The 27,392-nt window shown below is 39.2% G+C and overlaps 1 protein-coding gene across 6 annotated transcripts in view; it reads right to left on the bottom strand.

The window, feature by feature from the left end:
- The window catches only part of GPC5 (glypican 5), a 1,274,841-nt gene extending 1,254,102 nt beyond the window's left edge, over positions 1 to 20,739 (bottom strand). For all 6 annotated transcript variants that reach the window (XR_011428046.1, XM_005601372.4, XM_070240389.1 and 3 more), the window contains exon 1: positions 20,130 to 20,739. Coding sequence is in view for 5 of the 6 variants with exons in the window: in XM_005601372.4 (XP_005601429.2) it covers positions 20,130 to 20,295 (166 nt within the window). In the remaining variant the exon portion in view is untranslated. The remainder of the gene's footprint in view (positions 1 to 20,129) is intronic.
- Between the last annotated feature and the right edge of the window lie 6,653 nt (positions 20,740 to 27,392).

The following is a 27,392-nucleotide window of genomic DNA, read 5'->3' as shown; positions in this document are numbered from 1 at the left end:
GCTGTCAATGATATTTGCTTTTCTCTTATCACATAACCATGATAGCTAAACATCCCCTTTAAATGATAAATACCTCATTTTAAAATTAATTTATTTAGATTCCTGCCCTTGATTCAACTGAGACACCCTATTTCTACCTACAGACTCTGTCCCACTACAGATTCTAGTATTAATTGAATCCTAGTCGAGGATTAAGTCCCCAAAATCCATCCTGCCCTGGTTCAAAATTTTTAGTACCTTTCCTTGTCCTGACTTACTCTTATACCTGAATTCCAGTAACTAAATTATACTCCTACTGTCTATTTCATTTCCAACAATAGGATCAATTTCTTCTCCCAAACCTATACCAGACTGCCAGCCTCCATACTGGGTCTAGTATTCTCCTAAACCCATGGGATGTCAGTCATGACCATGATATCCAGAAGGGGTAACAAAATTCCAAGAACATCTTTAAAAAACACTGGATTCTGCCAGTCTTCCCCCACTGCACTTTACCATCTAATCCTGCCACTATCCCCGCCAAAAGAAGTCATTCCTGTCCCAAGAAGGTCCAGTGACGTCATGAAGAAACAGAACTACTTGCTACTACAGATGTCCAGGATCCTGTAAATCCTCAGAAATCCACTCTAAGTGAAACCAATCAATTGCTGTGAGTTCCCATGCTGCTTCTATATGGTGCAAGAGTTCAGATTTCTCATTACTTCCAGAAATGTAATACCTGATTTATGATTTAGAATCATTACTTGAAAGCATCACACAAAACTAAGGTCAGGAATCTTGTTTACAAAATAATTATAATGCTTTGGAGTTTTTCTATCATTGGTCATTTTATTTCAAGTATTTATTAGGAATTAATATTTTATCTAATTATTCTTCAATTGACTTGGAAACTTTTAAGTAAAAGAAAAAAAAGGAATTGTATACATACAGTAGCCTTTTCAAGCCTATGTGTATCTGAGAATGCCTACTATCTTAAATATATCTTCCTTCCACATTCTGTATCTTCTAGTTTCAGTATTGTGGAGAAGGCCAACATCAACTTGGCTATTTCTCCTTTCAATAACCTATCTTCTTCTGACTGTAAGTTTAAATGACTTTCTTAAGTCCTGTAAGTTCAAATTCAAAAATTTTACCAGAATATAAATTATTTCAATAACAAAAATAGGCACAAAAACAACAATAATACAAATGTCTAATAAGTGGCCAAGCTAAGGCTTGAAAGCTGGCAGCCAGGCTCCAAAGCCCATGCACTTAAACATTATACTCCAAATGCTTCAAGTCTTTGATTCAGTAATATTTCTTCTATTATCTGAGACTACCTTTCCTATGCTTTTCTCTCTCATTCTGAAATTTTTATCATGTGTTGGATCTTTTGACTCTTTCATCCTTCTTGTTCATAGTTTACATCCCTTTAACCTTTCCTTCATAATTCAGAAAGTATTTCTCAAGTATATCTCTTGGGTTTTTTGTAGGGAAAGATTCACCTTGAGCTAACATCTGTTGCCAATCTTCCTCTTTTTTTTTTTTTTTGCCCCCCCAAAGCTCTACTCCATAGCTGTATTTCCTAGTTACAAATCCTTCTAGTTCTTCCATGTGAGCTGCCACCACTGCAGGGCTACTGACAGACGAGTGGTGTGGTTTCATGCCCAAGAACCGAACCTGAGCCACAGAAGCTGAATGCGCCAAACTTTAACCACTAGGCCATGAGGGCTGGCTCCAGGATATCTTCTAATTCAGTAATTCGGGTTTTATCAAGTCTATCTTTCATAAGTTTCACTACATTCTTTAAGAGAACCATGAATTTTATCTTCAAGAATTCTTTCCTGTTCTCAGATTATTTTTCAAGATGTGCAGTTGTGTCTTATGAATGCAACAGGAAATGTGAATTAGAGATCAGAAGATGCTCTTTTTATTACATATCTCTCAGACTGAAATGCTGAGTCTTTTACAAGTCCAATTGTTTTCCATTTTTACATGCATGCTTATGGAAGTTATCTGTTTTATGATGTATTTGGAGTTGCAACTGTGTTTGTCATAATTTTTAGATTTCTGTGCTTGACCCTCAGGCCCAGAAAGGACTGTGAAGTGTCTTCTGTAATGCTTCCTCACTGCTGAGTGACTCAGGAGTCCAGTGGGAGAGGGAAGGATCACCATCAGGAAGATGCTGTGGAACAGGAAGTTCCAAGGCTCTGTCCAATTCTATTCACTGTGTTTCTTATGGTCTCCAGGGTGATGTTTCCTTCTCCAGCTAGTATTCCTGCCTTTGTTGGAAACAACTTTAGCAGCAGCCCTGCTTTACTCAGCATGCCAACCTTGTTAAGATGCATGTACTTTGTCAATTCCAACATCTGCATGCTTCAGAAGATATTGACATAATCAATATTTTCCCTCTCATCAAGTGTCTCATGGCCCACCATCCCTAGTGGACCCTATGGCTCTGAGCCAAAGGCTGTTAGTAGGGCAGTTAGTAGGTGTTAGTAGGGCTGCATTAAGAGTGACATTTCTTATTTCTGGAATAACTTTTCTTTCACAAGTTACGACAAACTGTCAGCTTACTGGTGCTTCCTCTATTCTTGTCTTCCATGAACTTTACCATGCAGAGATTTGTCAAACACTTTGGTATTTGGATAATATTCCACTGTAGTTTTCAACAAAGGATATAATTTTTTTCCCTGTTTTATGCGTTAGTTATTTTTATCATAATTTGGAGGACAAGAGAGGGAAAAAGAAAGTTAAAATTGCTAACATTCTGAATTCTATCTTAGAAAGTTTGATTATCCCCTTCATACTTATCCTTTGCAACTAGAATAAAACTTCTGAAGAGGCATGTGATGTAGTACATAATTGTAAAAAAGGAACCATCACATCCCAAAATAACTGTAAAGAGTTCTTTATGACCTTAGAGAAGTTTCTACCCCACAATAATCAGGAAAATAAGATAGCAGATTCTTTGAATCAAGGCTAAGAGAAAAAAGTGGATGGGACCGACCCTGTGGCATAGTGGTTAAGTTTGGCACCCTCTGCTTCAGCAGCCTGGTTTTGCAGTTTCGGATCCTGGGCACGGACCTACACCACTCATCAGCCATGCTGTGGCAGCAACACATACAAAATAGAGGAAGATTGGCACAGAGGTTAGCTCAGGGCTAATCTTCCTTAAGCAAAAACAAGAGAAAGATTGGCAACAGATGTTAGCTCGGGGGGAATCTTCCTCAGGAAAAAAAAATGTGGATGATTTTAAAATCCTTGAAAATTTTTGTTTACTAGTTCACTCCTGACGACTATGGAAGGTGATGTTAATTACTTATTCTTTCTCTCTAATAACTGCTCTGAATTGTGTAACTAGCTGCACTATTCTTTGTAGTGACCAACAGGCAACTCTAAGCCAAAATTTTCAGTCCAGCTCACAAGTGTTGACGCCTTATTCTACTAAAATGTACATGTATTTCACATCTTAACCTTATACCTGATTTCATATTATTTTCCTGACTTATTTTTCATATTATTTCTATACTTGGATTCACATTCCTTTTCCCATTATTATTTGCAGACTATACGAACATTTGTACATTGATTTAAACTATCAGAAGGGCTAGGATAAATATACATACATAAATAGAAATCTATAACTAATTGAAAACAATTAAGACACTGAATGGCTTGACTCCTTCTGGCTCAAATTATTAGCTCCTCTAAAAGTTTTATAATTCGCTCACAAATAAATAGTTAGAAGGGGCCTACAGTATAAGAATATATTAACTATTCAGTGAGAAGCATATGTCATATGAAGAGCCACACACAACATGCGATATAATTAACGTTATCCAAACAGCCATGAATCCAAGGTCAGTATGTTCCTCTTACCTTTCAGGACTGATTTCAGCTAGATGTAAACCTTAAAATATATATGGGAAGTTGCAAGACAAGTAGAAGAAAGAAATCATAATTATATTGATTCTACCTCTTAAATAATTTTTCAATCTGCTTCTTTCCATCTGTACTACCACCACACTAATCTTACACCTAGAAAGGAAGTTTTAAATGGATTACCCTACAGACAAGAAAGGTCTTTTAAAAATGCAAATCTCATTGTGGCTCTTATTCTAAAAGATTTCCCACAGCTTTCTATTGCTCTTGGGATAAAGTCCAAAATTTTACTGATGGTAAAATATAAAGGCCTTATGTACCTAGTTGCTGCCTCACTCAGTTGCCTCTTGTGCACTCAATTCATCAATTTCTTAATCCATCAACATGTTCATAAACTGTGTACTGTGCAAAACAAACATATACACAAGAATGACCAATTTTACTCCAGCTTTTTCTCTTCTTCTCTGCAGAATTAAGCTTCTTGAAAGGGTAGTCTGAAATCATGTTTCCACTTCATTCTCACATAGCCCTACAATCTCCATTCTGACCCTACCAACTTCTTGGTAACTACATACACCTAGGTAACTGTTGAACTTTGAGTCATCAAATCCAAGAGATACTTATCCATTTCCAATCACTCTTGACCTCTTTGTGGAACCTGATACTATTTACTCCCCATTTCTTAGAACTCTTCCCCTTCCTTGACTTCTAAACACCAATAGATTATCCTCTTTCTCCTAATGTTTAATTATTTGTGCTGCCCCAGGTTCTGCCTCTCAGTTCTGTCCCTGCACAATCTTCAACTCCCAGGAATTCACTACACACCTAATGAGCCCCAAATCTTTATCTACGCTACTCTCTCAAGGGATATTTATAGCCATATTTCCCACTCTCTATTATACATTCCACCTCGATATGCCACAGCAACCTCAATATTGACATGCCTAATGTTATACCTTTCCCCCTACAGAGTGCCTCCTACTCTAATTAAAAAAAAACTGGTACTCACACTAGACTCTTCCTTCCCCTTTAAAGGTTCTAACAATTCTGCTTCTAAGTCCCTCCATCTGCTCCACCTACTGCTTCAGAGAGCTTCTCTAACTGGTATTAAGCAAAAAATGTCCCAGGGGAATGATAAAAAGCAAGCTAAGTCAAAAAACTCCTGCCCTGTACAAATAAATTTATTTTCTTAAAAATTAAGTGAACAGATTCTCTCAAGAGTAGTACTTCTCAGAACTTTAATATGCAAATATGTATTGAGACTCCTTAAGAAACATGTTCAGGACGCAGCATTTCTCCCAAGCTAGGGAGATCGTTTTTGCTAAGAACACTAATTAAACAGCCAATAGAAATCATATGCAGCAGGATACAGTTTGGGTTTTGATTGGTTATTCTTTTTGAGGTCAACTCAACCAGAGTTTTAAAAATGGCCTCTTAAAGACTGATAAATGTGTAATCGTCTATGTGGTGGGTGGAGTAGGCAGCCCTGTAGTGTAAATGGGCTCCTGGCTCCCCTTCTCAGGGGACTGTTCAGGAGATGCTGAGTCTTCCTTCCATCTGCGCTAAATTGCAGAGTAATTTCCTGTTCTTTATTTTGATTAATAAATCAAACGAATTCATCAAATATTGATTAAACATCTGCTCTGTATAAGACATTGTGATGGTTATTAAGGATACCAAGAAGGATACAATGCAGTTTTGTCTCTCCAGGGCTCAATGTAGGAGGAAACACATTTGTAGCAAATTTAATTAATGTGACAAAGTGCTGTGAAAGAAGTATGTACCAAGTTCTGCAGGAGCACAGAGGAAGAAATGATTTCCTCTTCTTCGAGAGACAAGAGAGGGGGTCAGAGAAAATTTTGAGCAATAGCTTGAATAATTTTTTAACCAGATGCTTCATAGTCTCATTACCAAACATATATATATATAAAGTAGAAAATATCCCTATTTTATAAATGAGAAATTGATTTTTTTGTGCTTAAATCTGTATAAGTCGACAAAGCTGATAAGTAGCAAACCAAATTTGAACTCAAATTTGTCAGACAAAATTGGAGGAAATGATACTTCAGAAAGAGGCAACAATATGCAAGATGTATGAAAAGGTATAGTTCACTGGGGAAACCAAAAGCTTTGAGGTATGGCTGCAATGGAATGCCAGGTGTATGTATGGTGCAGGCTAGGGGAGGTTGTTGGGGAGTTGTGAAGCATCTAGGAGTTTTCCCTGCCTGCAAGTAAACACACTAGCATGTTACTGTTTCACAGATGCTGATGGAAGACGAGAGATTCACAGCACAGCAAGCAAGCAGCATGAGTATGATGTTGGCTACCCTGCCCCACAGGGATTCTAGATGGACATCTGCACACGTAATGGATTGCATTACAGGGGAGGAATACCGATCTTGTAGGGGATTCGCCACTTTTATAGCAAGCTGAAACAATCCTGCTCTTTGCCCTGGGAGAAACAATTTTTCAAAGTTGTTTCTTGCAAATACAACACTGCAAATACAACAAGCCCTAAGTAAAGGGAAGTCGCACCTTGCATTCTCTGCATACCCAGTAAAAACACATGTAGGACACACGTAGGTGGATGACCTCTCTGAACAGGAGGTGGGATAGGAGAAAGTGGAAGGACCGTAGGAGACAAGACTGGAAAACAAGGCAGGAATTATATCACTGAGAAATTTAAATGCAATACATGGGAGTTTGACCCTTGCCAAAATCACTGGGGAGCCATGAAAGATGTTTTAAGACGTGTGTCAAACACCTCTGGATTTGTATGTATGATTTGATCAGCTTTTCTAGCTTTTCTCCTCCTTCCCCTTGCCCTCCCCCGACTTCATCTTTATAGTTAGTGAAAAAACCACCATACTCTATAAAGTGATCCTTTCTCTAAAATTTTTCAACTTTTAACCAAGAGAGTTGGGTCAGTCTCTCCCTTTTGGAGGAAGCCAAATGGCAGCCATATTTTATGTTATATGAAGCAGTTGCTGTGCAACAGGAAAAAAGCCTAAAGCCACAAAGAGTAAGAGATTTATAAACATTCTAATCCCAATCTTTATTTCTTTAGACCATCTGCATCTCTGCCCTTCCTTTGTCTTTGCTATCCCTTGAGATGCCTCCATATACTTTCCATGCATTTCTTTTATAGCGTAAGACAATTTTAGTTGAGTTTCCGTTACCTGAATCTCAAAGTGTGAAGTAGTTTAGCAGGTCAATGATCTCAGGTTTATCACTTAGGAACATCACCTTTGAAACACTATGGAAAATGCCTTCCAATGAAGACAAAACTGGAAGCAAGACCAACAAACTATGATAATAGTCCAAGAGAGAAATGATGTTTCTATTTACCTTTAAAGACATAGCCATAATTTAGGTACTCTGATTCAGAGAGAACTTTAGAAATAATTCCTAGCTCTGAAGTTAGTTTAGAACACCTCAGTAGTTCCAGGGATAATGTGTGAGGAACAAGTTTTACTCATGGTAGCTCAGGATCAAAAATTGACCCTTCCAAATGGGGAGAAGGAGAGCTTATGAAGCAGAAGAAGGAGCTGGGGCATGAGGGGGCCAAGAAGCTACCAGAAAGTCAAGACTATTAGGATAAAGAGCAAGGGGGATTGTCTGTTTTCATTGCTGCCATTAGACACAAGCCCAGGAAGCCCGAAGGCATTGTTACACAAGGAAGCCCAGGATGGCAGAATTGTAAAAGCTTCATCTCAGTGTTCCTCTAAGGGTAAATCGCATTCATTTGTAAATTTCACTTATCACAGGGTAAATTTAAAATTCTGATTCATTAAAAAAAATTCATCTTTTTCAAGAATTCAAAAGACAGAGAAATACTTGAAGTATAATATTTTTATTTCTTAACTGCTTTTTCCTCCTCCTTATTCAAGGCTATCTACTATTAATGGTATTTTGTGCACTTTGTTTTGGGGTATGTTCATACATAAATTGATACACAAGTATGTTCCTTTTATTTTCTTTTCTTTTATTTTTGTTGGGCCATAGTTTCCTTTTTCCTTTCAATAATGTCATAAGTCACTTATTGTACTTTCATTATAACAATTTACCTCTCTTGGTTTAATATCCACATGATTAAGAATTTATCATTTAATAGACATTTATATTTGCTGCAAATTTTCTGTGCAATGAATATATACACATTTGTTTAACTTTACCCAATTACTTTGTGTAACCCTTTCCTATAAATTGGAATTGCTAGGCAAAAGATATACAAAATTTAAATTTTGAGTGATAACTGCAGAATTCCTCCGAATGCAGAGACAGTCTTCAACAGTCTCCTCTCAGTATTAGTAGATGAGAGTACTCTATTTCCTACAATCATGGGAACATTAGATATCATGTCATTAGATATTTTTAATCTTTAACAATGCGGTATTCCTAAGAAATTGTTTTTCCCCTGTTAATGTTGAGCTCAGTCATCTTCACATATCCTGATTAGTCATCTATATTATTTGAATTTCATCTATGTTCTTTTTTCATTTCGCTTGGAATATTACTGTCTTTGTTACCAATTTATAAAAGTTCATTTATGATTAAGGATGCTAACCGTTTGGTTGCTGTGCATTACAGATGAAATGCCATAGGGTTTTCTCCCCCATTTATTTCACTGTGATGTTTACATTATTTTTTTAATTATACAGAAGTTACATGTTCAAATATAATCATATTCTTTTTTTTTTTAAGAAAAGCAATGGGAAATTATTGGAGGATTTAACACAAGAAATAAAGATAAGATTTAGTTTTATTGGGAACTCGATTGAGAATCAACTGGGAAAAGGACTGTCAAGGACCAAGAGTAGATGTAGGCCTACTAAATCCAGCCACAAAAAGACACTAGGTTAAAGTATGGCGTTGGCAATGATGGCAGATAGAGAAATCATAGGGACATTTGTGAAAAAGAATCTACGAGAATTTGATGATTGGTTCAATTGATGCAGTGGATGGGGTTTAAACTACTGGGTTATTCCAGGGTGTTATCAATTTAGTCATATTTCCAACTGAAACCTAAAGAGTTATTCTTCATAAAAGGGAGGGAAAGAAAGAATTAATTAACAAAAGCATGATCACAAGGCAACTGAACGTGAGTAGAGAATTCATCAACTGGAACTTCTAAAAACATTTATAAATTAACCCTAGAACATATTTATGTTTCTACCTATTTTAATTACAAATCAAATTATCTCTGAAAGCTGTGGGCTTAAATATCTAAAGTACATAAAGTTTTATCATACAGGATCCTGGAAGAAAATAGATTGGTACTCTCAAATAGGATTACTTAATAAAATTTTTATAAAAGGCAGGATATAGGAAAACTACAAGGGATACTGCAGTACTCCCCAGCTAAAAACTGTGGAGAAGAAGCCATTACTACCTTTTAGGTGGGCAAGAGGAGAAAGCAGTTACCAGAATCCAGAAAGACTTGTGAGGTCACCTGACAGGAGCCTTTGCTTAAGTAAAGGGACATTGCCAGCCTGCAGTGACTCTACAAGGCGAGATCTGGGAACCACCACACCCTGCTTGCCCAGTCTTCTACTCCAGCCATTGATTCCCATTGACTGTCAGGGGCAAGAATGACCATTGATATAGTCCAGGAGCAGAGCCAGTGGAGAGTCCATCTGAGGGGGCAAAGAGACTTGCCAGCACACTCCACCTCTGTGCCTTTCATAGGGAAGAACAGTTCTTATCCTCAATCCAGGGGACACACAAAGACCCATCAGGACTAAGCCATACAGAAACATGATAAAACAGAGTAGATATTTAAAGCTTACTCACCTGATAAAGCCAATGATATGTTGTAGAGCCTATCCCTGCTCCCGTTTACTCAGCACATTCCCAGGCAAAGGACCTCCCTCTTGGTCTTAATTGAATTAGCTTAAGTAACATTATTTTACAAAGGCCAGTCTTTAGTTCTTAAACTATATAATACAAATAAACAAATTTGATTTTATCATAGAATTAAATTGAAAATAATAAGTTATTTAATTTACTAACTAAAATAAAGAATGAAAACATGGACAATGTTTCCAAGACTGCAGGATTAATACCTTGAGGGTGAGTGATGGGAGAAAAATATTTGACAGTTTGGTGTTTTACCAGCATGAAGGAAATGGATTTCTACTATAATTTCTTTGCCTGCTCACTGATCCAGCATAAAGAATTTTGTATCTAAGAACATTTGTAACAGAATTAATTATGCAGCATTTGTAGATTATATTGCTGTTCACAAAGCTTTTTCACCATACCATGTGGTCCACAAAAAACACTGAAAGGGAAAACGAACAGGCCTCTATCGCTCTCCCTGTGAAGAAAGAAAAACATTTTCTGAGAGATTGAGTTGTTTGCTAAAGGTCACATTGCTAATAAGTGATAGAGTCAAGACTAAGCTATTTCAAAACTATAAATTCACTGTTATTCACTAAAATACGTGACCATAGGATGAGACAAACTAAGTTAAAATGTCTGCTCTTCCCATTTACCTTAAGACATTCCAATCCTTTGCTACATCTACTATTGTTCCTTATTTTGTATGTAAGATATCTCCAAAGATGAATCAAATATTAAATATACAATAATTTAATATTTTAATTTAATTTGAAGCATGTTTGTTCCTCTAAACTTATAAAAGTAAAAAGTAAAATTTAGCTTTGTTTCATAACTGAAGCTCTTAACTATACAAACACATATCCACATATCTTCAGCTGACAAATAGTACCCTGAAGAACTCTAGATTTCTCAGTTTCTTGACTCTTTCATTGTTATTCCTATTTCCTTCAGCTTTCAAGTTGATCTAAAAATCTTTTTTAAAAGTGACTTTTTTTTCCCCCAGAGTAAAATGTATTCCAAGCCTGGTGAGAACAGACTGTTAATCTCTTCATTTTATTGACCTACTTCAGTTTCAGCTCATTAAACACAGACATTTTCAATGATCAAAAGAAAATGAACCAAATGTAACTTGGCATAACCTTACTAAATAAGAGAGTCGTTCAAAAAGCAAATAAATCTGAACAGGTAATTTAATATTGACAATCTTCCATTTAAAGAAGATATATATAATGAACAGCACATCCAGAAATAATTTTTACATTCATTTCAAGGAAGGCACACTCTTGATGTTTTTTTTATTCAACTCCCTTCTCAGTTCTTACCCTCTCCCAAAATGAATATTGAAGAAATCATAAAGTTCCTCAAAACAGTAAGACAAGGAAAAGCAAAGGACTACGAGCTCTGAAAACGTACCTGCAAAGATTATTTAATTATATTGCCATATAGAATCATAAAAACTAAAATAAATTTAGTTATCATAGCACAGGAGAGGAAGACTAGTAATTCAAACTCATTAACCTAGTAAGAGCAATCAACAATTAAAATTATGAAACAAGAAATGTTTACTGACTTTCAAATATGATTGTATTTGAAACATAACAGTTGAACCATGTCAACATATGCATGACTCATTAGCTTAAATAATTCTTCTAGGGGAAAGTTTCCAAATACTTCTTGTAAGACACCTTAAATAAATAGCCAACCACACTCTATACAGAAAAAAAATTTTCTAAGGCATCACTGAAAAGAAGTCTTAAAGACCAGGTATTTCTAAAATTGGAATTGTTGGAAATACTTTAGAGACAGATTATACCTACTACTATATCTCATGTTTTGTGATTTAGCATCAAGTATTAGTTTGCATATTCTGAAAGGCTGTGGTCTCTCTACCTGGTCTGCATGGAGTCTGGACCCCAAGTCAGTGTCCTTTAATAAACAATTTCCAGCTCCGGAATAATTCTGCAGATAAGTGATATGTGCTTTACTCCCAACATGGAATTAACAAGGGTGGGAGATGGAAAACTGAATCATTTTCAATTTCCTTACTATTAATGTCCTCGTGGAAAGAAATCATTTTGCAAGAAATATATTCAAATAAAACACAACCCAATCAATCCAGAGCCACACGTAAATTACATTTTATCATCTTTATTTTTCTCCATTCTCCCAATGACATATAAATGAATGTTCTAAGGCAGATAAGTCACACTGTCCATATGACAATAAAAACTGTGCAAATGAATCACTTAAATGTTAAATCATCTTCCTTTCTTGTAGGACATTTGAGGAAACTTTCTTCCAGACGTTTATTCGACAATCCATTTACTCTGCTTCAAAACTGTTAGATAATGTAGATAAAAAATTCCTTTAAATTTAAACTTAAAAGAATTGGGTCACTTTATAGAATTTGTGGCAGAGTTACACAAAAAAATATTAAAACCACAAAAACCATTTATTCAACAACACAACTGAGCCCGGATCAGATCATATTTTTTAACACTTCACCTTCTACAGTTCTCATTCTATTAAAATTAAGCATAGAAAATATAACTAAACACAATAAATTGAGCCTATGAGGCAACTATACATATAAGATTAATTCTACAAATCAACATTTATTTATTAATTTGGGCCTAATCACAGAACAAAATGATAAATCTATCACAGATCCTGCTCTCAAGTAGTCTATAGTCTAGTAGAGGGAAAGAAATAGATTTAAAATCGGTACTGCTGCTCTGAGTTCCTCCGTTACACTAGAAATAACAAGCATTGATCTATATGTGATGAGTTTGAGGATTTCAGGGCTGAACAAGAAAAAGACAGGACATCAAGACGGCAGTGTGATACAGCACACTTTATTTGGGTGGCACTTTGACAGGTTCCATGAAAGTGGATGTCCCTCACAGCAGAGACCTTCCAGAGACAGTGGTGAGGACCACCCCCCAGAAGAGATAGAAGGCAAGGGAACTGCCAGGAGAGACGGGAATTGGAGAGGGGCTCACCTGTTTAGGTGATATCACTCAGCAGCAAGATGGCAAGTCTCTGAGTCAGAGAGCTTCCAAGGGCAGCAGCACCTTGGGGTCTTTTACAGCCCCAGAGTTTGTGTTAGCTATGGCTAGCAGACGTTAGGTGCAGTTTTGTGGGGTATGCAAAGCAGGTAGGCTCCAAATGCCTAAAAATATGCTTACTGGAGCTAAACTTAAAGCAACTGGATATGTAAACAACTGAGTTTGGCACTGGCGGGCTTGGGGCTAACGGTCCCAATCTGCTGTGAAGAAGTAAAAAACACAGGGGCCAATCTTTAACCCATTTATATAACATCATAAAGCATAAAAAATGTCATCGTATATTGATAGCAGAATCTTGGATGTTCAATATCCTGGACTGACTTTTGGAGTTTAACTTCAGAATTCTAGAGAGGTTCCAAAGATGTAGTAAGATGCTCCTGGAAGCTTTACTAAATTACTCAACAAATAATTCAGCTCTTATTCTGTGCCAGGCACTATTCTAGGCACCAAGTATACTACAGTGAGCAAGGTACACAACAGGACTGGCTACATAATTTCCAGGGCCCGATGCAAAAGAAAATGCAGGACTCTTTGTTCAGACTTCAAGATGGTGATGGCAGAACATTAAACTAAGCATGGGGCCCTTCTGAGTGTGGGACCCTGTGTGACTGCGCAAGTCCCATGCCTGTGAAACTGGCCCTGGTAGACATGTTCTCTGTTCTCATCATGCACACAATCCAGTGGTGAAAGATCAACAGTAAGTAGCAAGAGAAGAAATATGGCACCATGGTAAGTGCCATGAAAGAAACAAAAGGAATTCTACAGAAATAACTGAGGGAACATAGTTCAGTGAACCTTGAGAAAGGCCTCTCTGAAGGGCTGACATTTAAGCTGAGACCTGAAGCATGCAAACAAGCCCGCCATATGATGTGTGTGTGTGTGTGTGTGTGTGAGAGAGAGAGAGTGAGAGAGTGAGAGAGTGAGAGAGTGAGAGAGTGAGTGAGAGTGAGAGAGAGAGAGAGAGAGAGAGAGAGTGAGAGAGAGAGAGATATCGAGAACATAAGTTGGATGGTTTATGCCAGTGGTTCTCAACCAGGACAATCTTGCCTCCCATGGGACATTCAGCAATGTCTGGAGACGTTTTGCTTGTCAAGGCTGGGAAGAGGAGAATAATGCTACTGGCGTCTAGTGGGTGAAGGTCAGGGAGGCTTCTAACATCCTACCAGCACAAGACAGCACCCTCTCCATCCCCCACACAACAAAGAATTATCCAGCCCCAAAGGGCAATGGTGCTGACACTGAAAAACCCTAACGGAGAATGACTATAGAGCATGTGCAAAGCTGTGGGTGGGGTAAGAGTCAGCACATTTACCCTTTCCTGTCCTTAGCTATGGGACTTAATGACAGTGAATATTGGAAACCTATATTTCCAACAACAAAGGAGAATTCAATTTATGGTTCAGTGATTCAGTGAAATACTCTACAGTCACTAAAAAAAATTGCTTAGAAGGATGTTTAATGTCATGAGAAATACTGATCTGTCATAATTAGTCACAAAGAAAGATGAAGTGATTCTACATTCTTTCAAAAAATGTTTATGTGCTTAGCAGAGGATTGATGAGGGTATTGAAAAGATAATGCAAAGGGTCACTGGTGGCTTTTTCTGGATGGTAAAATTATTTTCAGTACGTTAAATTTTCAAGAGAATGTGTATTCTTTCATAGAAACATGAAAGTACAAAATCTCATTTTCTTTCTATAAAAGTGCATTCCACATTTAACTTACATGGCAGCCATATGTGAACCTGATATGGCTAATCAAAAGCTGTCTATTTATTGTGATTCATAGAACAAGACTAATAATTTTAGGATAATTTTAGCAGTATCATTAGTGAAATTTGAAATTGCTAAAGCTGAAAAGTGGGAGAATTGAGAGCACAATGAGTCTTGTCTTTTCTTCTAGTTGAAGTTCAGGCTTTTATAAAAGAAAGACAGATATGGAAAATGGCTATGCTCTATTAAAATTAACTGCTACTGTTACTTAACCAAGTAGACCAGGTAGCACATTTGCAGACAATCTATTTCAACAACTCATATGATTGAAGTCTCTGATGACTCCATTTTAACAAAAGAATTTGTGGCTTCTTGAAGAAATCAGTGACCACTTGAACGCATCTATTCAGGAGAGGCAACTGGTTGTTGGAATGCTGCTCTAGGTCTTACGCCAATGAATGATAAAAATGTTATAGACTTAGAAGGTGTTCTTATCAAATCTGGAAAGCAAATTATATATACACAGACACAAACAAACACACACACAGACAAGACAAAAATCCACACCCCAGAAAGTCTCGACAAGCTGGAAACATGGTTGAGGGGAGGGTGGAATAATTATAAAATGCTATTCTTAAGTTCCCCAAACTGCACCCTTGCTAAAGCCAATTATACAAATATAGGATGTTGGACACTTGGCAAAAAGGAACTAACATTGTGGGATGGACGGAAGATGAAGACACACACACAACACTTATATTTGTTAGTAAATTGAGGGAATAGGGTGTGATTAGTACAACTCAGGCCCCTGAGGGACAGTCATACTCTTGGACCCAAAGTAGAAAATTATACTGGCTTCCCTATCATTAAGCTTTAAGAAAACCCAGGATAAAAATGAAACACATGATTATCTTAGACATCAAAGCACACACTGGATTTTCCAGAGGGGAAAGTGTCAAGCTGCCCTGACACTGGAACTAGGTCTTGATGTTTACAACTCAACACAGACAACAAGCACAGAATAAAAAAACAATGATGAGACAAAACCACTTGAGACCTGTGGTGCCACAGGATAACCACAAGGACACTCCGCAACCACAAAAATGACTAAACATGCCCCTCTTTTGACCAAGAGTGACTACTGCTTCTTCATTATCGACAGCCACCCCCACCTTAATCTTCCTAACACGTAGATAAATTACAAAGACACCCAATTCCTCAATTGCCCTGCTTCATTAAACTCTCCTGATAACTATCCAGCACAAGCCCTAATCCTATAAAAAGCCCCTCTAACTGTCTTTTACCAAGACACCTGTAGCTCTTGTGGGGTGCGATCTCCCTCACTGTAGCAAGCAAAAGGAAGCTAATTTGTTTGACTATAGGTTTGTTTCTGGGGGTTCTTGGCTGGCTGGTGGGCTTCAACACAGGACAATTCTGATATGAACATTCTGCCCCAACATCAGATGATGGGTCCCTTTCATGGCTTTGGAACTTCAAAACTCAAGCAGCAAAAGGAGCTAGTCCATGAGAAACAAGAGTCCCAATTTGAGATTACTGTCAATGAGTGACTATGGCCACCAGTCATCCAATTATGTGAATCCCTTAACCACCTTGTATGTACTATGCCATCTCCCTGAACACAGACAGTGGAATGGTGGCAGTGGCAGTAGAGGCAGTGGTGGTGGGTGCTGCTGCCAGCAGTGGAGCAGCCTCATATGTTTCTTAGAGTTCCATTAGTTCATGAAAAGAAAAAAAATATTAACCATAACCTAATAAATACCATTTCAGGTAAAAACGTATTTCCCAATTTTAGAAACAATTATTTGACTTTAAAAAAAACTAGTTATTATTTTAAAAAAATCTTCTGATATATAGAGATTTAAAATTAAAATTTCACCCTTAAAGGCCAAGTCCAGTTAAAATCAAGAGCCCAAGGGGCCAGCCCAGTGGCATAATTGTTAAGTTCACAGTTTGCAGCCTGATCTTGGGCACAGACCTATGCACCGCTTATCAAGCCATGCTGTGGCTGCATCCCACATACAAAATAGAGGAAGATGGGCACTGATGTTAGCTCAGAGACAATCTTCCTCACAAAAAAAATCAAGACCCCAAATAAAAACTGTAATGACAGTAACACATTTTTGAGCACTTACTATGTGCCTGGATCTGTGCTATTTTACATACATATATTATTGCATCTCATTTAAGTAACAATCCTTTAAGAGCAAATATTCCATTTTACAGATGAGGAAACAGAATTTCAAAGAGGATAAATGAGTAACCTAGAACACAGAGCTACAGGTGGCCAAACCAAATTCTGAAACCCTGATGTCCATAATTCCAAACTCTGAGGTTACCAGGTAGATCTTAGGTATGAGAATGAAAAAACACTGTCCTTGAAGTGATTATAAAAATCAATTATAAAGAAAGCACTTAAAAAAAGAAAACTATAGAGCAGTACTTAAAGTGTCCAATAGTATTAGAATCTCATTTTACCACATCAAGTTTATTTTTATTATCCCATTTATAGCCAAAAGCTATCAAAAAAAGTTATCTTTCACAAACTTCTCTCTGTATCAAGGAACATCCACATTTTAAAAACTAGTTGGAGTATAAATTATCTGAATGTAGTCTTGGATTTTTTTATAAGCTTCTCCTTTCTAAATTATTTTCTTTAAAAAAGGAAATACTAATGCATGTGTGAAGAGAATTTCAATGGGAAAGCAGTATCCTTCCTGCCCAATAAATAAAATAAAAATAAAAGGACCTTTAAAAGACACTTTCCCTAACAGTTCTTTTCTGAATAAAATAAACAAGAGCAAAGGGCACCTTGACTACTACTTAGGAAATAAAATCAGAACACAGGGAAATCTGAAATTCTAATCACATTTACACCTTCTCTCCTTTTTTACATTTCTCATCCAAACATCCTTAGGAGCTCAACGGGCTTAAAAGAATTGGAGCAGGGAAGAGAACAAAAGTGAGGGGAATCTGAGAAACAGCTTACATGGCTGTTCTCACCATTTTATTAATTTCAAGTTGGGTAACATCATTTTCAGAAGACATAAATGTCACAAAGGTAGGAATAAACTGTAAAAAGTTATTCTACCTGCTTATATTATAAAAATGGCATTTTGGCTAGACATCTCAGAAATTAACCACTTGTGGACAAGAAACGCAAGAAAGGACTAAAAAAACAAACTTTTAAAGAAAACAAATAGCAAATTTAAATGTATTAGTTTTAGTCAATGAAAGCCTATGTGCTAAATACACACATTTGTTATAAAGAATATTAATATTTGTACTCTGATGTGAGGATGACTACTTAGCTATTGACTATGTTCTCTCTTGAGATTGAGGATAATTTTAGAAAACAAGATAGCCAACTACTATACATTATCAAGCTAAATATTATAAATCATAGATAAATACAAAAACAAAAGCATTTATGGAGTGTGTGGTATTGTGGGTTTGGGAATGAGATTTTTCAATGGGAAGAAGAGAAACATCAATGTCAACAGAAACAGTTTAATATCACATTTAATTACTCAAATAAAACAATGACAGTACAGAGAAAAGAAAAATTCAGAATTATATCAAATTCATCTGCAAATGCCGTTTATTGGGGGATTCTAATTCAGAATAATACTTTCATGTGACTTTTTCTTAAGGTAAATATGAAAAGAATTTAGCACTTCTTTTCACCAGCACCAGTGACGTCTCTAAGAGTGCAGTCCTGCCAGGCCCCTTCAGGAGGGGCTGTTGTGATTCCTCCGACATTCGGTTAGGCCACAGAAAAAGGAAAGTACCAGCAGTGGGGAAACAATCCAGAATATTCTAGAAAAGTAGGTGCTTGCCATCCTGGCTCTTTTTGTGTCTCATGTGTATCAAATGCAAATAAGTACAACCATTTCCTTCTCTCTAGGGCAGAGCTTCAGTGTCCCCTTACATCCTGGTAAAATGCTATGCCAGTGATTGATACTCTGGGAAGTTCCTCTTCAGAAGACATGGCATACACAAGGTTCCAGAAATGTAACACCTTTTAGTCAATGAGTTGCACGCAGCAGGTACCAGAAATAGTGATATGAGAGGTGGTGAAATCAAGGCCTTACTGGGGAGCTGTCAATATTCCCCGAAGGTAGCCAAAATTATGACATTTGGGGCAAAATGTAATAATGGAGGTGAGGATTTCCCAGCTCAACGCCCTCTCTGCATCCCTCTCCCCAACACACACACCCGCTTTAGTGGTATTAACTACTGATAAGTCAAGTTTCTTTTTTAATGAAAAGAATGCACCAAAATAAGGAAACAGGTTTATAAGGGGGTACTATTGTTTGAGGACAGAAGAATTGCCCTACACTGAGAATATCAACTATGTTGTTTCAAGTAGCATAGAAAAAGCAACTAGAGCCGAATAGGTATTCAAATAAATTTTCCTGTGTTTGTTTAAAAGCCTGGTCATGTAAACCAAAATGGACTCAGTGTTCCCAAACGCCCAGATTTTCCTTGTGGGATGACTTGAGAACTGAGTCCACAACGAGCAAAGCAATCAAACAAAATACCTACAGCCCCATAGTACTAAGAGCAAGTCTCCTCACCCTAAAAACTCGGGCAAAGGATGGATTTTACACCCAGGCCACCTTCACAAGTTCTTTGTTCAACCAATAAGCTTACAGCATTCCTCCGCGTTGGCTTCCTAGTCAGGGTGAATTGCTTCAGTAAGAGCTTAGCTCCAGACACCTGCTACAGCGTTTGACAACGCAGACCCGTTCTTCCAGACCGCAGGGCAACGGGAACTCCCGCCCGCAGAGGGACACCTGCGCTGTGGGGCGGGGAGCAGGGGGAATGGCGCGGGCAAGAGGCGCCGACGGGAAGCGGACTCTACACTGGACCCACTCACTGTACTCTTTCCCCTTCGATCCCCCGCACATTTCATCCGCGTTAAGTGGCTCCCTAATACATTTAGTGTGATTGCCTGTTGCCGACACACCTTTCAGGTGTGGAAACTACCCGCTGGTTCCGAGCGACACACAGGGTAGTCCAGGTTCCAGCAAAAAGGGCTTGGTGCCAGGGCGCGGAAGGGAGGCTGAGGGCCACGCCAGTGTGGGTGGGTGTACGGGGTCCGAGTCTTAACCACAGAGGAGACCGGCTGCCCTCGTCAGTGCACCGTTCTCCAACAAAAAAGGATAACGCAGGGATGCGGTTTTAGTATCAAACTTGGAGAGACCAACCCAACTCCGTCCACCAGACGAGAAAGCAGCAAACCGAGGCCCCCCGGCGGGGCCCTGGAGAAATTCCCACTCGGAAGAGAAGGCGGGCAGGGCGCGCCGTCCCCAGCTGGCAGCTTTCCTGGCCTCTTCCAACGCATCGCCGAGGCTAAGCGCCCGGCGGGAAGCAAACGGCCAGAGCTCGGCTTAGCCGCAGGCACAGGCAGGGAGTCCCCGGAGCTGCGCCGCGCTCGGGATGTTCACACCAAGCTTCCCCAAGGCCTCCCCCGGGTTCACTTTGCACGGCCGGAGAGCCTGAAAGGTCATCTTCCCACGAAGGAGCACCCCCGAGCCTGGGTTGCGCAGGGCCGGCCCTCAGGACACCCCGGCCCGCGCCCAGGCGCACTGCCCCGCGCCTGCCAGCCGCGCCTTACCTGGCCGCGGCGAATCCGGCAGCCCCTTGACAGCTCCCGCGAGGCGCCACTGGAAAACTTTCCGAACTTCTTCGCAGCTCTGCACGCCCTCGCTTCGGGTAGACCCGACGAGAGCCAGAAGGAGGAGACAGCGACAGCCCACGCGCCAGGTCCGTGCATCCATCATCGATGTCCTGGTCCCCCCTTCCCCGGCTGTGGACCCCACTCTCCCCGCGCGCCCCGCGGTGCAGGCGCTGGAAAAGGCTCAGCGGTCGAGGTTCCCAAGAGGTGCGATCTGGCGGCGGGCGTTCCGGGACCGCTCTGGGATGCTGGCTTCACCTGGGAGCGCTTGGCTTTCACCGGAGGAACCCTGAGGCTGAGACACCAGGGTCCTCGGGCAGAGCGCCGCCGGGTCTCCCTCTCGGGCGAGGAAGCTGGCGCTGCGCGGACAAGAAGAACGGCTGGGGCCGAACGGAGTCCGCGAGCATCTGGCTCTGGCCACCGCAGCCGTCGCCGCCGGCTCGGCTAGAAGCTGCCAACCTGAGACGCGCCCGCCCGCCGCGCTCCGCGGGCAAACCCCGCCCCGCCCCCAGTCAAGCCCCGCCCCGCCGCCAGGCCACGCCCCCTCCATGCCACGCCCCCGGCGCCGTTGCCCAGAGCCGCACCCGCCAGCTGCTGTCAATGCCGAGCCCACGCTGGACAGAGATCAGAGCCGCGCTGCCTGGAGCGAAGAAACAAATAAATAAAATGAACCCCAGTCCATTCTTGGGAACAACAGTGTGATGAAAAGAAGAGCGAATGTATGAAGAGGCTGACAGGAGAAAAGGGATGACAAACACCAACTGGAACTAAAATGAATGGAACCTATGAATCAAGGTCCTCAATACATAGGAATTTGTATTCAAATTACATAAAATGGGATCTGGGCACAATACGAAAGGCAAAAACTATATATAGTTAAAGATCCCAACTAAGAGACTTGATAGCACTTACCACATTTTAAAAGAGTGTACATGAGAAGTTACTTTTTAAAAATTGCTTTATGTTACTGCTTTGGAACATTTTTCTGTGACATTAACTACGTTTTCTGAAAGAATTTAAAAATTCAGAAGAATTGCACTCAAACCTTATCACACCCTGATTATCACAGCGAAGTCCAGTTTATTCTCTTATCACACTTTAGCATCATATTTTGCTTCAGCACTTTGTATCTACAGGGCCCGTCTCAGTATTACCACTTCTGGAATTTCTTTAAAACATTTCACAAAGAACTACTAAGGTAAGAGTGCTCAGGGAGTTTCTCACAAGGAAGATAGAAAAACGAAGACTTTAAGCAATTTTAAAATGATAAAGGAATTTTGTCAATTTACAATTTACAAAAGGAATGCATTAGAACACATAAACCAAAGGACCAGGTGAATTTTCTAAATGTGACAACACTAAGCCTGTAAGTGACAAGTGTCTCTTCATCTGCAGTCTCCTGAAGACAGCACTCCTCCAGTAAAACAAAACTACCTAAAAGCATCATGCAGGGGGGACTATAAATGCCTTAACCACTTAAAGGAAATTCAATCTCAAATTTGAACCCTTGCCAAGAGGTAGAGATGAATAATTTTAAATCTTAGTTAAGTGTCATGGGACTTGTAATGACCCTTTGATATCAAAGGCAGCACTTTCCACAGGGGATTGCTTGCTTTAAAACCATTGCAGGGCAATGGCTGAGAGACTTCTTCAGTGACATAGTGCTCACTGGGCTTTTGACATCCATTCCATGAATACTAGATTTTTCTTCTTAAGAAGATCTCTTAATAAATGAGAATTGAAAAAATTAGCTGCTTTTAAATTCAAGGACTTCAAGCAAAGCTTCATATCTGTATTCTGGGGGGCAGGGGGGAAACGCTTCCTCATGAATTTCTTCTTCTCTAGCCACCAAGCCTAGGAAGACTGCTTGGAAGTCAGCCATATCTATGAGAAGGACAGGAAGAATACATTACTATTCACTAAAAATAAATATTTTGTTTCTACCTCTGTTCCCTCCTGCTCCCACAGTAGACGTGGCTTGGCAGGGCTTCTTCGCCCATCGGTATCCCTATGCCAGCCACCCAAACAAACAGTAGGTGCTGACCATGACGTGAAGCTTCAAGACAAGTGTCCTTCTTCCAACCAGCATACAATAGCAAAGTGCCTTCTATATGATCATTCTAGAGCAACTCTACACACTGTACTATAACTAATCTTCTGTTCAATCTACCTGTAAATATTACAGATAAAGCTAGGGAGGTGTTCCATAATTTGATAGTAATAATGCCTCATTTTTTCCGAAGTTATTCAGTAAACACTCACTGAATGCCTTTTATGTAATAGGCACAGTGTCTTGCTTTCAAAATAGCAATACTCTTAGATAGGAGAATCTCTAAATGGTCATTATTTAAAATACACCTTAGTAATTTTCTAAGTGCAAAGCTTCTAAGTAACTGTTTACAGTCTATCAATTCAAAACTTTGTAAAGAGAAATAAAGACATTCAGTGCGGTTTAGGTGATTTTTTTTTTTTTTGAGGAAGATTAGTCGTGAGCTAACATCTGCTGCCAATCCTCCTCTTTTTGCTGAGGAAGACTGGCCCCAAGCTAACATCGGTGCCCATCTTCCTCTACTTTATATGTGGGATGCCTGCCACAGCATGGCTTGTCAAACAGTGCCATGTCCGCACCCAGGATTCCAACCCGGGAACCGCGGGCCGCCAAAGCGGAACATGTGCACTTAACTGCTGCACCACCAGGCTGGCCCCAAGGTTTAGGTGATCTTAACGATATCATATTGTCCTCATCCCTGACTACTGCTTTAGGCTAAGTCACCCTGAGAAGGTGGTTGGGGTAACTTCCGTACCCAATCAATAATAATAGCTAATATTTATTAAGTGCTTACAGATATTATTTAACATTTCAACCACTCCATAAGACAGTTACTATTCTACTACTAATGAGGAAACAGAAGTACAAAGAGATTAAATAACCTTCCAGAAGCCACAGATCTGATAAGAGCCCAAATGTAAGCCAGGCATGCCAGCTTCTGCACTCCCTTAAGCCACTACACTCTCCTACCTCTGACAAACCAGATTCCTGTTCTGTGGTGCCTTGACTCAAGCTATCACATATGGGTAGAAACCCTGCTACTTACTACTATTCCTTGAGGACAGCCAGCTGGACCTCATCGTGATAGTGGCCCAGCAACCTGCAGTGACTCTCACCCCAGCCCGACAGGACCTCCCTCAGCAGCTGGCAGAGGTACTACTTCCTCCTCCGTCCTGCCTCCACTAAACTTTTAATCATGAGAAGTGTATTGTAAAGACTAAAATTCCATGCACTGCCTTGACATCTTTGAGCCTCTTGGAGTCCCAAAGACCTAGCTGTAAATTCTGCTCTTGCCAGATACGCCCTCCACCCAGTGGAAAAGGCTCCCTTCCTAGCTAGCTCCCCTATCAGCCAGACCAGCTCCTTCCCACCTTATCATCAACCTAGCCAGTTTCCTTTCCTCCCTACCAGCTCATGAAATTATCAAACAAGTCAAATCACATCCTTCCGTGGGAACCAAGGATCACCCAACTCTCTTGTCACTACGAAGTCTTCCTCACACAGCCCCTGCTGGTTCACTCTGCTCCCAACTGCATCCCCCATGAGCCCTGCATGGCACATGGTGTCCTCCTTCCTGTGAGGACTGTGAGTGTATGCGACCAATAAACTGCTGTAAATCTCATCTTTCCGGTGTCATATGTTTGGCCATCTCATATTAATTGGGGGGTGGGGGGGTCCCTCTTTCATCAATGGTGTGAATAGGAGGTGGTTAGAGCAAGAATATCTTCACTCAAGTGCTATTTCCCCAAAACATCCTGACTTTAGTCTTCCCCTACCTTCTATCTCTCTCAAAGCAGGCTCTGTTCCCCAGCTGCCCTATTAAAGGGAGCCAAATTGGAGGTCAGTCCTTGCGGACCCTAGTAACAGATTTCTGCCACCAAGTAATCAGAAGGAAATTGAGGGAGTCTCTTCTCATGTCTCCTCAGATCAAGAGAGTAACGGCTGAAATAAAGGCTGCCTGAGGGAGAGAACTCACAGCAAAGTCAGCATTCCATCAAATATTCACAACCAGACACCAAGTTGAAATTTACATGGAAATCAGTGGGAAACTTTGATCAGCAAACACATTTGCAAGCAAACACTTCCTAAAAATATCTATCTACTGTTAAGGTATATTTTCACTTTGAAAATCCTCGTAATTACCAGTATACATTTGTCAATGGTTTTTAAATATTTTAGATGCATTTATGCCATTGTCTCATAGTAATTATGCTTCAAGGAAAGAATGTAACTATTTCACAAAAAGCATTAGATAAACTGTTCTTGTGTGAAAATTTCAAAAGTATTTCATACTGTATTTAATTTTACAGGTTTTGTACTTGTAATTTCTAATGAAAGACATTTTATTTCTTTCATAAAATTTACCGAGAAATAAAAATATTATTTGCTCGCTAAATGAGGATGAAAGTATTAGAAAAGACACTAAAAAACTGAGAACAATCAATGAGTTTATGAAACTAAATTTCAAGTAATTTTCTCCTAATCCATATCTAAGAATGTGAAAACAGTCCTTCAAAGTCATGATATACTCTACACATGTAAATAACATTATAATGGAAATGAATACAATATAAATTTCTCTCATTTTCAAATGTAGATTTTGCACCAACTAATATGACCCCAACTATTTTTGGTTTCCAAATAGAGCAAAATTCACATGTAACCTTCAGCTCCATCTTTAACTATAACAATATTTTAAGGAAAGACAATTACATTAACAAATGAATTCAGTTGTTTCTTTACGGAATACATAATATTCCTCCTTAAATACTGTTTTCCAGAAATTAACCGAAGCAAAAAAAAAACTTTATGCCTGTTAATTGCTGGTTGTTTAATGTGAGAACTAAACAAAAGTTTATCTGCCAGACTATGAGCCTTGTGAGGTCAAGTGAGCCTGCCATACCCGCCTGACCCTCCCTCCGAGCAGTGCGTGACCACATACCAGGGGCATTCCTCAACTTTACTGAATGAATTTGTCCCCCATAAGTTTGACATTCTCATGTGTCCTTTATTATCTCTCTCAGAATTCTTTGATTATTTTTTTAAGCAGCATTTAACCTTTTAACTTCAACTTAATTGCTAGGTTTTTCTATTACTTTCAAAGTGGAAAATATCTGATAGAATAGTATCAATAAACACCTTTAAAACCAGGTTGTAACTTCCCAACTAAAGTTATGTATGGATCATTGCATCATCCAGTATTTGACTTTCAATAAATCTGTGATGTCTGCTTCACTTCTTTTCATTTACTTTTTATCATAAAAATGTGAGGTGGATGTCTTAAAAGTTTAGTGTTACTACCAAATTAGTTATTTAATCAAGAATCAGAGTTATTTTCCTAATTGTTTTCCTGTGACTTCTGATGTTAAAATATCTTAAATATTAATATTTTCAGATAAGATGAGTTTTAATACTACACATCAAATATTCTCCAGAATAATTATTCATTATCTGCGTCATTTTGGACAAGTTAAACAACTTTGACACTTTCTTTCCTTGAATGTAAAATGAGGGGAAAATACAATAACTGTGATATAATGTTATCGATAGGGTTAAATAGGACAATATATATGAAGTATTTTGTACAATTCTTGGCTCACATAATCACTCAATAGACATTATTATTCTTCTCCATTGGAAAAATAACTGTCATTAATTCCTGATCTATCAGTTACATCCTAGATGTAATTAGGATAATAAACCTGCTCCTCTACACCAACAACCATTCAAAACTAAAATCTTTTGCCCTCCACATATTCATAGTATGGTTTCTTCATATTATTTAGCGCTTAAGCACCTATCAAATTATTTTTTGAGTAATGTTAAAAAATGAGTCTTATCTCAACTCAGTGTAGGGACAGGAGAGTCTAAGTTGTCCAAGGTCATGAGCTAAGTCATTTTTAAAAGGAAAGAGCCACTCCTCTCCGAATATAATAAGCACTTAGAGCAAAAAGTGGAGACTAATTATCATCAGCTTTTTAAGATGCAAAGTGTAGATACTCTACTAATGATAAGGCCTCATAATTGATAATTATCTTTGATTAACAAGTAGGAAGTTCTTCCAGAGGCTTTCACTGCTGGGTACCATCGTCATAATTGATCTTTAATTGTTCCATCTGAAGATTCCTTTTATCATATGTTTAATCTTTGCTATTTATAAATAAGGTCCATGTACAGGCCTTATTAACTATCCCTAGATGTGGTATTACTTTAGAAATGTCTTTGCGATGTAATTAGCCTTCAACCTAATTCTTCATATTTGCATATGAAAAGGTACAAGCATCTCATGCTCTCCAGCAGAAGGGAGAAATCCCTTGTTCTGACCACTTTTGAATTCTCTTCTTGATCCAGATTTTGTGAGAAGAGAGAACAATCCTTTCTCTGGATGTGTCCGGACAGTTTTTGCATAATTGCCAACTTTCTGCTCCTGTAGGAGAATTGTATTCAAGTGAACTTTCCTCTCTTGGGGGGAAAAAACCTCCATCTGATCTGTTTCCTATATATCATCCTAGTCTTTCCTCACTCTCCTTTTTTTGCCCATATTCTCAAACGATCTTGTAACTGTTCTCCTGATGTTCATAAATCGCATTAGTCCAAAACCTAGTGGCCAATTGTGTGCATATATCTGCTGAACCTTTCTTGAAGTCTCTAACCCCTTCAGCTTTCCTGACCGTGCGCTGTCCTTTCTTCTCCTGGCTCTCCAGCATTTCTTTCTCTATTCTTTTGTCTATTTCTCCCCTTTCTCTTGTCTCCTTATGATCAGCATTTCCCAAGGCTTACACCTTAGGACTTGCTCTTCTTTTTCTACATACCATTCCTAAGAGGGTATACTGGGTAAATAGTGTGCCCCCCAAATTCATATCCACCTAGAGCATCAGAATGTGAATTAGTTTGCAAATAGGTTCTTCACACATGTAATTAAGCATCTCCACATGAAATCATCCTCCGTTTAGGGTGAGCCCTTAATCCAATGCCTGGTGTCCTTATGAGAAGAGGAGAGGACACAGAGACAGAGACAAAGGTGATGTGAAGATGGAAGCAGAGATTGGAGTGATGCAGCTACAACCCAAGGAACGCCAAGGATTGCTGACGACCACCTAAAGCTGGAAGAGAGGCATGGGATGGTTTCTCCCTCAGAGCCTCCGGAAGAAACC

This window comes from Equus caballus, chromosome 17 (genome assembly GCF_041296265.1).
Source record: "Equus caballus isolate H_3958 breed thoroughbred chromosome 17, TB-T2T, whole genome shotgun sequence".
In the NCBI taxonomy this organism is placed as follows: Eukaryota; Metazoa; Chordata; class Mammalia; order Perissodactyla; family Equidae; genus Equus; species Equus caballus.
Note: the sequence above shows the minus strand (reverse complement) of the source record. Positions and strands in the feature narration are given on the sequence as shown.